The sequence below is a fragment of the Equus asinus genome, chromosome 20 (genome assembly GCF_041296235.1).
Source record: "Equus asinus isolate D_3611 breed Donkey chromosome 20, EquAss-T2T_v2, whole genome shotgun sequence".
Taxonomy (NCBI): domain Eukaryota; kingdom Metazoa; phylum Chordata; class Mammalia; order Perissodactyla; family Equidae; genus Equus; species Equus asinus.
The window spans coordinates 52,271,587-52,290,111 of NC_091809.1; the positions used below are offsets into that span (position 1 = coordinate 52,271,587).

At 40.2% G+C, this 18,525-nt stretch overlaps 2 protein-coding genes across 3 annotated transcripts in view; one reads left to right on the forward strand and one right to left on the reverse strand.

Moving 5' to 3' along the window:
• Positions 1 to 10,817, reverse strand: part of HOATZ (HOATZ cilia and flagella associated protein) — a 31,558-nt gene extending 20,741 nt beyond the window's left edge. The window contains exons 1-4 of one of the 2 annotated variants that reach the window (XM_070490319.1): positions 10,461 to 10,817; positions 5,883 to 6,351; positions 5,324 to 5,362; positions 4,769 to 4,839 (exon numbers count right to left, since the gene is read on the reverse strand). In XM_070490319.1, the coding sequence (XP_070346420.1) occupies positions 4,769 to 4,839; positions 5,324 to 5,362; positions 5,883 to 6,108 (336 nt within the window). In that variant the 5' untranslated portion in view covers positions 6,109 to 6,351; positions 10,461 to 10,817. Of the gene's footprint in view, positions 1 to 4,768; positions 4,840 to 5,323; positions 5,363 to 5,882; positions 6,352 to 6,589; positions 7,936 to 10,460 lie in introns of those variants that run through there. The other variant, XM_070490320.1, reaches the window with a different exon arrangement.
• Positions 1 to 18,525, forward strand: part of BTG4 (BTG anti-proliferation factor 4) — a 64,634-nt gene that overhangs the window by 23,718 nt on the left and 22,391 nt on the right. The window lies entirely within an intron of this gene.

Genomic DNA, 18,525 nt, shown 5'->3' on the forward strand with positions numbered 1-18,525 from the left:
CAGTATTGGTTGTATAGATTGTGTGATGGGCTAGATTAACACTCCAATCCCAATAAAGAGTATATCTGGGACGTTGTTCTTCAGATTGAATAATTTCCTTGTAAAAATCTTTAGTTTATTTTCACTCTTGTTAAAACTTTGATTCCAGATGACATTTCCAAATATGTCCTCTATATACATGCCTTAAAATACCACTCTGATCTCTTCTTCCTTCTTCCAGCAAATGAATTATTTATAATTCTTTTCATAAAGAGATAATCAGCTAAAGAGCTTTTTTAAAGGTGGCAAAACTAAAAAGCAAATTAGTTTTATGATTTCAAAGAATTAGCTGACTATTCATTTATTATAATGTTCTCAGACTCCTTTAGAACTCTCTAAGGAAGAATAATGGTCCAGTGTAGTGCTATAAGGTTTCCTTTATAGACAGAGTAAGTCTTTTAATCTTAACAGATTCAATTGTTTTTGATTTTCTGCCATGGATATCCATCACAGGAATAGAAGTTATGATTAATAGCATTTTGTCCACTGACCAAAAGCATTTATAATGTATACCTGGAAAATATTCCAAAATGGAGGATAACAAAGTTTAAAAAAAGTTCAACAACTGAAAATTCAATATCAGTTGAGGAGAAAAAACTATAAAGGTACTTTTAGGGGAGATGGAAATTTTTAGATTGTAATTAATTTTAAGGAGAAAGTGGAATAAAAAACCTTTAAGAGCATCCATGGGAAATATTTTTTCCCATTTTAAAATGAAAATTATACCAAGAGTTTACCTATCAATGTATATACTCAAAACATGTAGAAGATTCTCTTAAATAGATCATTGCAAATGTTTTATTAGTTAAAAAGAACCTTCCATGCCCATTTATTTTCTGCCATCAAGCTAAAAGTCTGGAATGGTGGTGGCAACAATGCAGAGAGAGTACTATAGACTTAGAAAAACAAACAGTGGTATCCAAAAATAGATTCCATGTTTTAGTAATTACAGGGAGTCACATTCCCTCCCATCATATATAGGCCCATGAGATAATCAAAACTGAGATAAGCATCACTGAGAGGTGATGTGCTAAAATGGTCCGAAAGCAGACTTGCAAACAGACTAGCTTTTGGGAGTATTCTTGCAAAAATTATTAGCCTAGAAAAATTTGCCATATGGATATATGTGGAAAAGGCTAAACAAAATGGAAATATCACTGAATAGAACATGTGTTCACTCATTAATTAATTCAATTATGCATTTGTTTATTCAATCAACAAATATTTATTGAGTTTCAATAACTGGAAAGGCAGCAAGGTTAAGCAAATAAGAAATGACCTCTGCCCTCATAGAGGAAAAGAGAATTAACATTTGGGCAAACTAGGGCCAGGCACTTTCCATATCTGACATCAGCTCTATGGAGTGGATATTTTTATTATTCCTCCTTTTATATCTGAGGAAGCTGAGTCTCACAGGGGTTAAATAGGTTGCTCAAGGTCACACAAATGACAAGTGGCAGAGTTAGACTTCCAAATCCACTCTGTCTCCATGGTCCACTTTACTATGGTGCCTGTAATCTAGCAGGAAAGACAGAAATGTGCACAAAGACCTATAACAGATCAGAGACTGTAATAAATACGATGAGAAAGGAATATGTGACTAGCTATAGGAGCATAGAGCAGGAAGCTATTCATTCTGCTGGTCTCTAGGTTACCTCTGGAAAGGCTTCACAGAGAAGCTGGCATTTGAGCTAGGCCTTGAAGGTAAATAAGGAAGAGCATTTTAGGTAGAGACATAAAAGTGCATTGCAGGTTGAAGAAACAGGTTATAGTCCCACAGGGCTATAAACAGTGTTTCTCTCTCTCAGAGCGGTAGAATGTTTGGCAGCATACCTGAGCGAGGCGGAGCCGGCAATCATTACAATACGATGAGTCTCATGGCCTTTGGGGTTAGGATTCATGCTTTGAATCTGGGCTCTGCCACTTAGCAGTTGCGGGAACTTTGGAAAATAGTTTAAGCCTTGTGGATTAAATGAGGATAATCATCATGAGGCTATTCTAAGCAGTCTATGACTTGATACATGTAAACTGCTTAGCTTAGCCCGTAGCACATGGTCGCACTTGCTAACTGGGCTGCTGTGAATACTACACCACAATAATAGCTGAGGATGACCATAAGAGCACTCACATTGCAGGATTCTCGCGGTTGCTTTTTGCACCATGGCCTTGTTTGAACAGAACTGTACTGTGCAGGACTGACTAAGCTCTGCCACACTATACTCGCAAGGCACATTTTCAATAACATTCTCTTTCTTTCCTGCTGGCTTGCAGTTTTATTAGGCGTCTTACCTTATACTCTCAACAAATAGAATCTTCTTCTATACTGCATTGCAGGACCCACTTGACTTAATGTACAATTTGGCAGATATCACAGAATAATGTGTATGTTTAGGTTTAGCAAAAATATGTTTTACCCATTCACCACTTTGGTAACCCATATGAGCTGGGGTACACAGTATGCCCCAGACTAGTGGTTGAGAACCAACTGTCCAGAGTCGACTACACTGGGGGCTGGGGAGGGGAACCAGGGAAGGAAGAGAGTGGTAGGAGAAATCAGTTGGATTGGAAATGCCATACTCAAGGGTTTGATCTCGATCCTGCAGAAGTGGAGAGCAATGGAAAAATGAAAGTAGGTTATGGACTAAATTGTGTTCCCCCTAAATTCCCATGGTGAAGCCCTAACCCCGCAGTGTAACTGCATTTGGAGACACGGATTTTAGGGAGGTAACTACGCTCAAATGAGGTCATAAAGATGGGGCCCTAATCTGATAGGACTGGTATCCTTATAAGAGGAAGAGACACCAGAGCTCTCTTCCTCTGCCATGTGAGGACACAGTGAGAAAGTGGCCATCTACAAGCCAGGAAGACAGACCTCCTCAGAAACCAACTCTGACGGCATCTTGATCTCAGACTTCCAGCCTCCAGAACTGTGAGAAAACAAACTTCGGTTGTTTAAGCCGCCTGGTCTGTGGTATCTCGTTAGGCCAGCCCTAGCTGACTAATGCAGTAGGAGGTAGCATAATTGGATTTGGGTTTGAGGAAGATAACTAGTACAGTGTGGAGGATTGCTCTGCATATTATGTGGTCAACTCTATACATTCTTCGAAACTTGGCTCCTTTGGGAAAGATTCTTGACTCCTTAAGGTTTATTTTGATGTCCTTCAACATATTCCCATAATATTATGTGCATACGTCTATCATAATAATGTATCATAATTCTTGATTTTATTGATTATCTCCTCCACCAGACTGTAAACTCCCTGAGATCAGGGACCACATCTTATCCTTGCATTCCCAGCATCTAGTATAGAAGTTGGCACAGAACAGGTTCTCAATAAACATCTGTGGAATTAATTAAGTAATTAATACGTTAATAGAAGAACCTGAGGCAAGGAAACTAGTTCTAAGACTACTAATATAATAGTCCATTAGCAGAATATCCACCTGCAACTCATAGCAAATTGTCTTAATTGCTTGACAAAAGATGATAAAAATTGATAATAGTTTGCCTTCAAACTTTTATTTCTAATCCCTTCCAAAAATGAAAATAAATGAAAATTAAAACTCCAAAAGTGCTGAAGAAGTCAATTTTTAATGATTTTTATCTCACTGAAAATTAGGCTTCCTCCCCCCATTAAGTCCTAGGATAAATATATAAGTACCTAATATTCTCAAGAGAGAAGAAAATGCTGACTAACTATTTCTAATCACCTAATTTGTTTGGAGGACTCACCAACAGTCCACAAAGTGAACTAATGTGATCAGCAAACTCAAATGCATTGTTCTGTAATTTATGTAGAATTCCCGATAAGTCTTTCAGAGTTTGCCAACATGTCCAATGATTGAAGACATTAGGCCAAGATGAATCCTCTATCTTTGCTTTTGTAGTACAGGAACAGTTACAGGAATGGAATTTATCCATTAACCAAACAAAATGTTTCTATAAAGCACTGTATTAATTACTGAGTTAAAGGCTGTGCCTGCATCAGGAGGAGCAAACAAGAAATGTTGCCAAGAGAGGCATTCAGTTGATTTGACAACAAATACCAATGTGCTTAATTTCAGCCTTTAGTCAAAATGGTTCTAGATGACAGACTCATTCCTCTGATCATTTAATTTTGATCAATTAAGAAGTCAATTTTTTTTTTTTTTTGAGGAAGATTAGCCCTGAGCTAACTGCTGCCAATCCTCCTCTTTTTGCTGAGGAAGCCTGGCCCTGAGCTAACATCTGTGCCCATCTTCTTCTACTTTATATGTGGGATGCCTACCACAGCATGGTGTGCCCAGCGGTGCCATGTCTGCACCGGGGGTCCGAACCGGTGAACCCTGGGCCACCGAAGTGGAACGTGCGCACTTAACTGCTGTGCCACCGGACAGGCCCTAAGAATTCAATTCTATTCGATTTTTTCTGTTCTTCTATTATTCGTTTTTAGGACATTGTATATGGTTTGGGGCCTTATTGAATGGAAAGTGTGTGAATCCATCTTTCCCTGTTTTCCTCTGATTCTGTTGTTCCTATACATCCTTGGGTTTTTGCAGAGACTGAGAATAGTTAAAGTCTGATAGAATTTATTAATCTTCAGTTCTAAAAAAGGTTTTCCAGTTGCTCAAGCTGACATGCCAGAAGCAGAAATTTGTATATATATATATATATATGTTAAAAAGGAATAAATGGGGTTATTTAGAAAATGTAATGAACATCAGATGATCTTCTGAAATACTGGCTTACCTTTTGGAGATACTTTTCTTTCTCCTTAGATTCCTGAATCTTCAGGGTTTCAGCAACGGGATCTATACTCTCTAAAGCAAATAAAGTCAAATTCAATCTGAAATAATTTTATCATGAATTTACAATCATGTTGGTATATAACTGGATAAAGGTTAAAAGGCAATACATAGAGTAGGAAGGTAAACACGAATATGTACTATGTCTTGAAACTTTATAAGTCAGATTCGAAATAACTGGAGACTGAATTAATTGGCTATGGTTGCAAGGAATCTCTAATCTCTTTAGGAGTCAGCCTGAGTCCAGAGACGAGAAAAGGTCTCCAAAGAGGACGTATTTGCAGTATCAGAGATTCCAATTACTACATTCCTATTTAAAGTGTTATAGGAAATTAGACATTTTCCTCTGGAGAAATCGGGTGGTCCCTGAGGCAGGGTCCCATTGGTATGTTATTCAAAAAGTTATCCCAAAGTGTAAAGTTGCAGGCTTATGCTTATTACCTATTTTCTGAAGAATCTAGAAATCAGGATGTTGAAAGGCATAAAACTTGGTACTTACTGCTTTGCTTAGGAAAAAGAGGCTGCGAGTAATTTTTCCCTAAAAGATATAAAAAGGAAATAAAGAAATTATTGGAAAAACCACAGCGTTAAAGGTATTTAAACTTTCTATACCTATAAAAATTGCATAATAACTGTTTCCGTATCTTAGGCTTTACTAAGGTCTTACAGGTCAGGAAACTTGTTCCCAGTGTTGACTTTGCTTTCAACTTTCTGCAGGGCTTTCATGTTTGAACTCAATTATGTAAACAACTACCTTTAATATCCTTTCAGCTAACATATAACATTCTCCCAGATTATTCTATACTGTTTAGCAAATAGATGCCATAATCTAAGGGATACTTTAAAATGTATGTTTAAGATGTAACAGAGATGCCATTGATCCTTTTTGGGTGGCAGGATTGCTGAGAAGGTTTAATAACTATTTGTACAGGGTTTTAATTTGCAATGAGATTCTTGTTTTAGAATTAGGTTCGGCAGTTTTCCCTGGGAGGGGCTCTGGAATCTTCCAGGTTAGTTACGGTGGAGGCAGAAATCATCCATAGGAGGCAGCTACTCACCAAGCCCACTGCTCTTAGGGCACCGCGCCACCGGCAGACGCTGACTGCTACCTCTGGACAGCACCAACTGAGATTCGTTAGGAGGATACATTGACGCCGCGATCCAGAACTGCTTGGCTAAGTTGGCATCCTTTTCTGAAGAGCCAGCAAACACCAGTAATCCCTGGGGACAAGTTTCAGGGGGCTCCTGTCCGCTGCTAGGACTGCTACTGGGCCTCGTTTCCATGGCAACTCAGGACGCTTCTCCAAGCTCCCTCTCCCGTCTCCCAGCCCCGCCCCTTGGTGAACTGCCAAGTTGACAACAGTCTCGGCTGGAAGCCCTTAGTTTCGTCGGTAGATGTTGGGGTCCAGCGCGCGCTTCTGGGCCATCTGAAGCCCACTTCTGCAGTGATGACAGGCTTCCGGACCAGTCCAAGCCTTGGAGTCGAGATCGGAGAGTCAAAACACTAACCTTGGGGCGTGTCCTCTCCTGTTGGAGTCAGTGGGAGAGCCATTCAGCTCTCATATCCCGTCAGCCGTCTACCTGCCTCCCCACCCCCACCCCAGCTTCCACGCCAAAAAAGCTATCTAAAGAAAGCTTTCAATTCCTTAGACCAGCCACCCCAATAACCCCTTCTACACCAGATTGCCCCCAACTCAGCATCCCCCATGTGGAAGTTCTGGGTCTGCATCGGTTGGAGAATTCCATAGGGCAGCTGACATCTTACCCTGTGGGAACTAGAGGTCTGAACTGGGCGGATAGGTATCCACGTATATAGCGTTGGTTATACATTTCCCCCTGAATCCTTTAAGACAAATTTTAGGAAAGAAGCTGGGTTAAATTGTAACTACATTTGCTAATCAGTCCCAGTAAAAGTTGCCTGGATCGCAACAGTTGTAAACGATCACTTCAAAGAAGGGGTATACCTGATGAGTGGACTCAGTCCCTTCATGAAAAATACGGAAAATTTTGTTAACGTGTTCTTAGAAAAATACTAAAAAGTGCTTGTGAATAGCCTTCCCGGGAGATTTTGTTAATCTAGGAACAATTTAACCATTTTAGCGATAGGAAAGTTATAATTACTGTGGCAGGCGCTGAGAAGGACATCATAAAGCCAACTTAGGAAAGGCAATGGACACATGAATGACCACAATTTATGACTTTAGGGCACTTTATTCTTTCAAAATAGTAATACAGTCTTACAGAAAGATAGTTCAAAATAATCACAAGTTTACACAATGACATAAATGAGCTAAGAGAGAAAACCTCTATTCCTCAATATATCTGAAAATTTTTTTGGTTAAGCGCCTGAAGGAATATTGAAAAATTATATGTTAAAAATGTATATTTACTACATATGTTGTATATTTAGCAGCTAAAATGCTGATTTCTCTCTTGGCTGAGCTATGGATAAACAGGCAATGCGTACTATTAGGGTATTCCAATCCCCTTCTTGCCCCCAAACCCACTGGTGTGCACACGCAGCTCATCTGGATGAATTCCCAAATCTTTTTACCTGGCCGTGTGGTTAGTGATTGGTATTATTAGCAATCAGCTAACTACACTGCCTAGTAACTAGACTCACAGCAAAAAAGCTTTACTTTTATCACAAACTTCAGTCTCAAGTTGGTGCCCCCATGCGTCGTGACAGGCAGATCACTGGCTCCGTGGTACTCACTTTAGTTGGTGGATTGGTGAGTACCCTGATAAACAATGGAAAATAGGCACAGTGACTCACAGCTCTGAACGTTACACAGGGGGCTTCCCCCAGCAATTCAAATGTCTTTACACCTTACAATTAAAGCTACTAAACGCCCCAGATTTTGCTTTCCTTACATGGGATCGCCCAATCTTGCTTTTACTCCTAGTGATAGCTAACTGTTTAACTCCAGCTAGAAGCATCAGCCCGCCTGCGTTTGCAGGGGGTTTGCTCGCACGCGGACCACGCGCTCGCCGCGCCGCGCGGAAGAAATGCTGACGCATCCAGTCTCGAAGCGCAGCTTTCTCCTCTCAAACGCTTCGGGTCGGCAGTTCGCCGCGGAGGGTGGCGGCCTCCTCCCAGCAGGGCGGCGGGTGATGCTGTGCCTTGTTTTGATGGCAGTGGAGTTAGTGATTGTAAGCTCCAGAGTACAATCAGCTAATTACACTGCCTACAAACCGAGCACCGGGCGCCGGCGGGCTGCAGCTCCCGGACGGTCCGCAGCGCCGACGCGGTGCCCCTGAGCGAGCGGGCCGCGGATCGGGGCGCGCCTCGGCCCCACATTTCACCCGAGGCGACGCCTGACAGTGCCTGGCCCCAGCAGACGCCCCCAGACCCACCGGGGACCCCCGCCGGGCCCGCGGGCTGCGCTGGTCCCCGCCGGACTCGCCGCGCACACTTGGCGTGGCACAGCCAGCGGGCGGCGCTCCAAAGGGGACTTGCACCCGCGGGGCCGGGCGCCCCCACCCTAGGTGACTCCAGGGAGGGCCCGACCGGCTGGCTTCACCTCCCCTGCCCCGCGATCGCCCGCGCCTCCCAGGGCCCTCTCCCTCAGGTCTCCGTCCCCTCAGCTTTCTCGGGCGCAGCTCCCACCTCCCTCACTCCCGGTGCGACCCGTCTCCAGAAAACTTCTCTTCGGTTCCTAGCCCAAACCCTAGAGCCGGCTCTCTCAACCCCGTGCAGCTCCGAGTGGCCGAGTGACCGTGGCCGTGGCGGGCCAACCGCCCTTGGAACCCCGCGGGCAGAGGGGGTGGGGCGGGCGCGAGACGGGGTGGGATGGGGGAGGGGCGAGATGGGGGAGGGGAGGAAGCTACGAGAAGGGGCAGAGGGCGGGCCCCTGTAGGGAAGAGGCCCTGGAGACAGAGGCACAGATTCTTGAGAAGTTTCTCTTCCTGATACGGAGGGAGGGACAAAGATCTGCTTCTCCCTTCCTCCTCCCCGAGAAACCCCACAAACCCACCCAGTTTTCATACCCATCCCTGTTGGGGAAAACAGCTTGTCAGGTACCAAATTGTAGGCTCAAATTTTCCAAATGGAGATAGGCCTGGGTAGCCTCTGACATGTGGGAGGGCTGCCTTTGAGAGTCCCACCTGTACCCTTGGGTTCCCCTTATACTTTTGGAGGGCCATGCAATGAGGTGGAAGGCTGGATCTTCTGGTCACTGTGCTAGCCAGCTGTTAATTAGATCAAAGTGCCGTCCTTTTGACATCAAGGCCAAAGTTTCCTACTCTGAAGGTCAGCTTTGGGCAAAACTATTTCTATTTGTAGCACATATTTATTTAACTATCTCCTACATGGTCAGCACCTGAAGTCATTCATTCCACCCTCCATATGTGCGTTCTTGGTAACATGGAGTGAATACACATTATTGACCATTCAAGACAGTATATAATACACACTAAATTGGGTAGAAATAGAAGGGGGTAGAGTGGGACATCGACCAGAACTGTAATTGGTCAACGAAGTTTCGTGGAGGAGGTGACACTTGAGCAGATCCTTGAAGCAAGACTAAATTTGGGCATTCAGGGGGAGGGCTGGGGAGGCCAAAGAAACGATGTCTTGTGACTAGTTACATTTTCTTATTCTTACAATTCCACATTTGATGATGTAGATGTGTTTCTGTGTGAAGTTGGGGTAGAGTGGGCAAAGAGGAGAGTGATGGAGGATTTCTGGGAGACCTCAACTAATATTTCTTTCCTTTAGTTACTCCTTCCCCACTTTTCCTTCAATGAATGAATCAGGAGAGGATAAAGAATATTCTCTGATTAAACATTTTGTAGAACTCAACTGGAAGTAGCCACCCGCCACCCCTCACACATGGTCCACATGCACCCAGTATAGAGTACTCCTTGTTGACCCTGAAAGCTTAGTTCTAAATTATTTTTCCCAAAGGGAAACTTCCCAGCTATAGATTGATTCCCTAAGACCAGCAAATGGTCTCGTAGATGCCACCTGACAGATGTAACATGGATAAGGGCAGGTAATCAAGATCATTAACACAAATTCCAAACTCACACTACTGAAACACCAGGAGAACTTTCCAGGGATAAGTTTGCATGAGTTATAGTGTTCTCTTTGAATATGAAAGACAGCACATTTTTTGCCCAATGCATCATTTGTTCTGCGAATACCAGTTGAAGAGTAAGAAACCAGAGTGAAGTATAAAATGTACAGTGCAGAAAGCTTAATGGTAACAGTTAACTTGTAAAGTTAAATTGCAAAAGACAGGTCATTTACAACTAACTATAATTTGTATTCATCATATCTTTGGGAGAGGCACAATGCAGAACACATTACATAAATTCCTCATACTCCCTTAACATGTACAATGTACTAAGCCACGCCAGGCAACACGCTGAAATCAGAGCTAATTAACCACTGAGCTTTCTAGAGAAAACTGTAGAGCTAATTTTGTATTTTATAAATATATATGTAAAAATAAATTCAGGCGTAGACTCCATTCCATTAACGATATGTAGACTTATAAGTCTTGATTAGGATATAGTTACAAAAACAGTTCTGCTCTTTTAAATTGTTAGTCATTTTTACCCAATACACTATTTAATACCTCTTCCTGATTGACATTTTATGATTATTAGTTGCATCTTGCATGTCTTACCTGAGCTGTATTGCTGCCATCCCAGGCAATGGTTGCAGTAGACACCTTGAAATTTAGATTTTTAAAACTTTTCTTCAGAGAGAGTAAAAAATAAAACTCATATATAAAAGTCATCAAAATTCATTGCCTATTGAAATAAATGTTTTTAAAGGCAGTTTATTTTGTAAGTAGTACAACTAAAAAAGTAACGAGAGAAAATGTGTGTGGCCTAGTTCTGTTTAAAAAAAAACAGAATGCTTGTTCTTAGGGTTGCTGTTGGTTTGGCCCGCAGTTACTAGAGAAACTCCACGGATCTCATTGCCTTTATGGTTCATGTCTAGGCATGCCTGGAGACCAGGGAGACCCACGGTTTAATCTAAGGAAGAATGCTCGTGGTGTTTTAAATGCCCAAACAGAAGATTGCATTTGTTTTAGACAGCACCAGGAAGGTACCTTTCAGGGGAATTGTTTACTGTTTTATTTAATTTCTGGGCTTTTGGTGATTAGGGTGCTGGAGAATGAGCACCAAGGAAAGGAGGTGAGATTGGTGATTAGGAGGAAACCAGGAAGAGTACAGAAAACAAATACCTTCTGCTTTAGCTTTGGCGAATTTATATTGGCTAGATTTACCACTCCTAGATAAGAGGCTAGGGTGATGGGACTGAGGAATTACAAAAGATGGAGACAACCTATTTTCTCCTGTCAACACACGCAAACACACCATCTGAACATTTTGTATCTTCCATAGCTTTTGATGGATGTTGTCAGGGAGGAAGAAGAGAAGACTCAGACTGATTAGAAATTACCGGATTTTAGCAGCTTCTTTTTAAACCTGTTTTTAAAAAATGTGTATTTTCTCTTAGGAAATATAAAACCATGTTTTGATTTTTAGATAGATCAGTAATTGTCAGATTACTTTATTAACAGTCATAATACTGTATTTAGGAACTAGTTTATATGTTGAAGCAAGAGGAGACTGAAGTCAATTTAGTGCCTTTAAAGAACTAAAAATCAGTGAATCCGTTGAATTATGAGAGGATGTTTTCTTTCCAGCTAAAATGAACTGCCAGCAGTTTTTATAATTTTATAAATCTGATTCCATTTCATGGTACTCTTATTAGTAAGAGTGCACCAGATTCTTAATTAGCTTCTTGTTTATATTTATTGATTAATCGATACTGTTGCTTCCAATATGAAAACATTAGATTAATTTATCTTTTAGTAAATCACAATCTAAAAAATAGGCTTTATAATTAAAATTGCTTGAGCCCTTAGTTACGGCTTAGCAGTAGGAGCAACCATGTTGTATATTTACCATCTTTAAGGAACACAGTCTAGGGATTTATGGTCAAGTTGGAGCGATAGACAATTTGTATACATAGATAATTAATTAAGAAAGTTATAGTGTATTAATTATATTAATGTATGCAATATAATAATTTATTATTTATATATTTGTATTATATATAATTATATTAAATACCAAGGTGGCTAGATTAATAGGTGTTTAAAGACTCCTGAATACTAATGTAAGCTTCATTATTGCCAGTATTTAGGAAAAAGGAAAAGGGAAAATCACCAAAAGTTGGGACACAGAGAAGGCTGTATGGAAAATATGGGATCGAGCTAGAAGGAAGAGCAGGACATAGGTGAAGGAAGAAGATGGAGAATGGATGTTCTTGGTAGCAGGAGCAACTTATGAAGGAAAAGCACAAGTATTTTCATGGAGACCATAATATACATGGTCAATTGGGAGAGCAATGAGCGTGTTCCCACTGGGGAAGTAAGATTAGAGAGGCAGGTTAGTAGGAGATAGATCATGGAGGACTGTAAATTTCAGTCCAGGGAGTTTTAATCTCATTCTTCTGAAGAATGACTGAAGGACCTATGACTTATATAATGTGTTGTTTTATGGAGATTAATAAATTGGCATAGATTAGAAGAGAGAGAGACAAGGAGACTGAAAGCCCATGGGGGAGGTTATTTTCATCGCCTTGGGATGAAGTGGTGTATTAAATATATGGTATGAATAAGAGACTTGTGAAGGACACTTCATAGGACTTGGTGACTGGTTAAAGTGAAGATAGCGAGAACAAGATTAACCTTCAGGTTTCAATGACAAGTGGAGATGTTGCGAGGCAAATCCAGGCGAAGGATAATTATGATGTGTTTAGGTTTGCGCATGTTTAGTTTTAGGTAATGGAAGGACATTGTGGTGGAGTTAGATATATGGAGCTGGAACTCTGGAAAGAGGCCAGAAGTGAGAGAAATTTAGTAGTTTTCTAAAGCTGTAATAGTTGAATTCGTGAGGATAAATGAGATCCCCAAGAAAGGTACAGTGTCTTAGTTTTCATTGACCCTCCAGCACCTGCTATGGTTCACAGAGGACAGAGTAGCTAACTAACAGCAATGGGCTTTTCCTGAATAGAGAATAGAATGAGGAAAGCAGAAAGCGCAGGAGCAGCTCTGAGAGTATCCAGCTGTATTGAGGGGCTGGCAGGAGGAAGTAAATCTTGAGAAGGGTTAGTCCACAAGGAGAAGCAGCGAGGACGATCACAAAAGCCCGGCTGTTTTAAACAGGGTCATATACACATGTGAATTCAAAGGAAACCACTCCCTTGGCACCACCACATCATAACGTTTGGTCAGTGAAATTAGCCATAGGGCAGCAGGTGACTGCACTGGCCCTACCAGAACGTTTCAGGGCTTTATTCTGTGAGTCATTGGAGGGGCCATGAACTTCTCTAGGCTATGACTAAACAGATTAGCTTTCCTGGGCACTGCCCACCACTGATGAGCTTCTGTGACCTCTCCAAAAAACCTCAGGTAGATTTTCAATGTTTACAGAGGTAATTTCAAGTGAACAAGCAGTCTAGGGGCACAAAGAAAGTCTATTCTTATGAGTTCTAGGATGTGTCCTGTAACGCTATGAAGCCAAATGGAGGAAATTGACTGATTATCTTGTTAATTCATTTACAAGAATGAAAATACGTTAAAATGCCATTCTCTTAAGCATCGTTCTGTGTCTACTTATTCTTGTTTTTATTTCTACTCTCCCCATTTCGCACTTAAGCCATTTTTCTAGGTGGAATTTAAATTCTTTAGTTTTTAAAAATTACGTAACTCTCACTTGTTATCTTTATTTCCTCTACATCCATAGCATACATCTCAAGGATTTCATCATGCTGACATTTAGTAAAGTTCATGCGGTCCTTCCCCACTCAGCTCATCTGTAGCTTGTTTCAGTCTCAAGCTCAAGTCCTAATTCCTGGGTAAAATCTTCCTTGGTGCCATTCCTTTGGTGATCTTTCCCTTCTCTAACTCCTTTTGCACTTAATATATTCCTTCTATAATTAGTACCTTCCATTAGTGAGAGAGCATTATTCCCCAATACTCTAATAGCATTTTGAAATTAGCATTTTATTATAATAGTACAGAGTGCTGGTATATGTAACACATATTTATTATATTAGGGCAGAGCACTGTATATACAATTTCTCACATCCACAAGTATTTTTAGTGGGCTATCTTGGTTTCCAACTTAATGCATGATATATATATCTTTTTGTGCCCTCTGGCACAATGCCACTAACCTTCTGAGTGCTCAATAATGCACATAGAAAATGGCTTGTGGTAAATAAAACACTAGCATGATAACTTTATGAAAAAGAAGCATCATATGGTTTAAGATTCATTTAGTTTATTAGTAAATGAGTTTCTCTTAGTAGGTTAGGCAGCTCTAACCTTAATTTCCTTTGGGTTGAATTTTGGTATATGCAGTTTTGTTTCGATCATATAACTGCCTTTATATGCAGTTTGATCATAATGGGACTGAGTTCCTGTGTGGGTTGTAGAATCAGTTCATTGCTTTACAAAATGGTGCTACTTACTTGTTGTTATCAGAAAAATACACTTTTTGTCTGAAGTGGTATTTTTGCTAAAACGTCTTTGTTTTTTCCCTCATTAGCAATGACGTGCATTTGCAAATGGGTGGATGAGCCTAGGGATGTGAGCTGCAGCTTAAGGAATGGAAGCTAATGAAATCAAATAGGGCTGATTAGAAGACTGCTTATGACATCAGAAGTCCAGTGAATTTTATGTTCAATTTAGATGCTATTTTAAAATTATTTTGCCTATTTTTGAACTTCTATATGTAAATATTTTCATTTTATAGATGAAGTTTAGCTAAAATCAAGAAGACAAACGTAGAATCAGATGTTGAAGGTTTATCTTTATTGGTGAACCTTGGGGCTTGAAGATACCTTAGTGATCAAGTTGAATTCCCTCGTGTTAAAATGAAGAAATGCAATTCTGGAAACTATTACTTGTACAAGGCCATTTTGGTCATTTTCATGTTTTATACCATTTGATTCTCTGTTATAAGCTTAATAAAAAGATAAAATATGTCTTTGATGCTTCCCCTTTGTTCTGTTCTTCATCCTCGTTTCACACGGCCAGAAACCTCAAATTTCTTCATTTTCTGTGGCGCCCTCCCCAGGCTTCCTTCCCTCTTCCAAACGTCTCCAGACAGAACACGATCCTTTTCTTCTACTGTGGAGAACTCATTGGACATTTTCAAAAGGAAGTCACGGAAAGACAATGTCTTAATTAAGGCAATAAATGTCATATGATGGGATCTTAGGCATTACGTAAAAACAGTGGAAGAGTTGTTTTTTGTCTTCAAATTTGAGCAGCCATTTTCTATTTTACTTAAATATGAGTTTGGCTTAAGCTGTCCTAGGCTAGAGCTTCTGCTAAATTCTAATATGCTTTCAATGGCCATTACTACTTGGGTGTTTAATTGCCATCGGAAACTCAGTATATCTCAACCTGAACCAACCGTTGTTCTTCTTATACTGGCTCTTCTGCTGAACTCACTTATTTCACTGGTAACATTATTGTCTTGGTTACCATGCTTGAAACATGCAGCAATTTTTGAGTACCCCATTTCTCAAACTTTGTATCCAAATGGTCACTTGTGTACATATCTGATTTTCTTCTCTAGATTATAAACCTCTTGGAAGGAGAGTTGAATTTTCTTTTAATCCCACAGCACTTAGCAGTATCTAATATGTAGTAGATGGTCAGTAAATAGACGCTGAGTGAATGTTAATGATAATAGAAGGTATGGTTGTCATTAAGGTGTAGGAGGTGATTTAAATAAGGTGTTTAAAATCATTGTAAACAAGCAACTGAAGGAAGTCTTACGTGATGTTTAGTTTCTGTTTGATTGTTCTTTTCTGAAATCTAAGTACATTGCTATTCTACTGTTCTATTCAGAACTTCCAAGGCCTGCCTGGGCCTGTTGCAGAAAATAACGCTAGGGGAGGGTTCAAAGCCTCATCAGCTAATGTGTGTCACCAACTTGAAGAGCAATAGAACAGTATGTCATCCAGGAAGGTGAAATAATGAAAGCCCCTGGCACCAGTTTAATATTGTAAATGCAAACATTTGGAAAGAAAAAATTTGAGTATCTGCTAATGCATATGTTGTCTTTAGTTCTGAAGCAAATTTTATTTCCAGCAATACATGAGTAGTTGTCTTGATTTTCAGTTTTGTTACTTCTAAGATAAATTTAAGAAGTAATCTTTGCAAAAGTTATCCCAGCAAAGGCTAGAAAAGACGAGAATAAATGATGCAAATTTGTTATAATAATCTTTGTTAAGCTTAAGGCATTACTAACCAATCAAAAGTGTAAAATAGGGGCTGGCCTGGTGGCGTAGTGGTTAAGTTCTTGTGCTCCGCTTCAGTGGCTTGGGGATTGCAGGCCTGGATCTCAGGTGTGGACCTATGCACCGCTCATTAAACCATGCTGTGGCAGTGTCCCACGTACAAAATAGAGGAAGACTGGCACAGATGTTAGCTTAGAGACAATCTTTCTCAAGCAAAAAGAGGAAGATTGGCAACAGATGTTAGCTCAGGGCCAATCTTCCTCACCAAAAAAAAAAAAAAAAACCCCAGTGTAAAATAAATTTAAAATCTCCTTGATAGCTAGGAGATATCTATTTTAATGATATTCCACCTTTGGTGCACATTAGAATCACTTGGGGAGCTTTTAAAAATCCTGATGCCCAGGTTGTACTCCATCCCAATTAAATCAGAATGTTTGGGGGTAGGAGTCAGGCATCAGTATTTTTAAAAGATATTCAGATGATTCCAAAGAGCAGCAGTTTTGGACCCCTGCAATGGAATGAGGGGGATGAGAAATATATCATGGAAAGCTGAAACAAATAAGATACTGTGAAAGTGGAAGATCATTAATGTCCTAGTCGCACCTTTATTTTCATATGTTCTGGGCATATAGTAGATAATTAAATACTTACCGAATTGAATTGAACTAGCTAATTAAATCGTGTTGTTACTAGATATCAAGGTGCTCACCCATCCATTTCTGTAGTCCTTGAATCATCATTTCTCATACTTAAGCATCAAAGATGTTACACTAGCCAGCGCACCCCCTAATATCTGTGTTTCATCTCAGTTCATCACTGGTGAAAGTTTTAGCAGTTACACCACTCCAGCATGCCAGGAGCTATCCATATCCATCTTCTGCTAGTACTAGCAACGAGGTTTTTATTCCAGCCAGCAGGTGAGTAATCCATCTTCAAAATCACATTTTAGAGTTTGCTTCCTTAAAACATTCTGGTACAAACTGTCTTAGACTGGTTCCTTAGAAACAGACTGTGGGATGGGGAGTTGCACGCAGAAGATTTACTGGGGAGTCATCTTGAGAGATATACACATAAGGGAGTGAGAAAGAGAGGACTGGGCCGAGGGAGAGGTGGCCCAGTGATGCGTTGCAACTGAAGTCTCAGCTGTCTTATGGGGAGCTCTGGAGATGGGGTGGCCCTTCAGAGTCATTGCAAATTGAGGCAAAGGGGCCAGGTTTTTGTATCCCCACATTAGCTGTGGCTGCAGGCCACCCCTTGGTCAGTGGCTAACTTACCTTGAGATAGTTTCTGAGAGCAATTTCCAATGAGAGATGCAACTATGAGCCATCAGCATTTGATGGTTCCAGCAGTTGGGAGATGATCGTGTTGACCTTGAAGAGGGGAACTGGTTGAAGGACCTCAGTATCTGTTACAATGTTCAAAATGAATTACCTTTGGCCAGTGGGAGCTCTTCTTGTGTCTTTTGACATCACCCTTTGGTTTTGTATAGCTTCCTTGATTTCTGGTATAATTCATTCCAGGCGCATCTCATATATTACCTGAACTAGAACTGGAATCAGCCATTTCCCCAAGGATTTTTTTTTTTTTAAGTGGGAAATGGCTGATTCCCATTAAATGAGTGTTAGGATTGTTTATTGATTCTAGGACTTTTCAGTGGACAGAATAATACATATTTTTGAAAAGAAAAAAATCACAAGTTCATATTAATATTGCCATTCCAGATTTAACATTATAGGATTTTTACTTAAATTTGTTTGATTTTACAATTTTATCCCTTTTTCCTTACATTGAAAATCTTAGTTCATAACAATGTTAAATATTTTCATTACCCTATTCTATTCCATCTCTCTCTCTCTATACATATAACAGTTTCAAAATAGTAGTACTAATGTTACTGTAAACAGTTAGGCTACAGAATGACTTCTAAAGAGTATGTGCTTGCAGCTCTCTCTAGAATATATGCCAGTGTGTTCGAGAGTGACTTGGATTTTCTCAAAGCACTCTGCTTCATCTTTATCCTATTCAACTTATGTACTCATTACATGTAGCAGGACATATTCTTGTCAAATTTACAGATAACAGGTAGCCAAAAAGATAAGGGAATTTATTGGATCGCAAGATCAGAGTCACAGATAATCTGGATTCCCTATAGTGGTGGTCTAAATTTAACACATGAAATCTGATAGGTATAGCTGCAATAGGTAGTTGTTTTATACACCACTTAAGCCACAAAGCATTAGAAAAGATGTAATAAAATGATAAATATAAACTTACATTTATTAATAAGAAAAGCTATCACTTTTTGAGCACTTACTACATGCTAAGCACTCTGCTAAATGCTTCATATACTTTAATCTTGACAAATACGTCGTAAGACAATAGTAGTAGTATGGTAATTGTCCTAGAAGTAATAA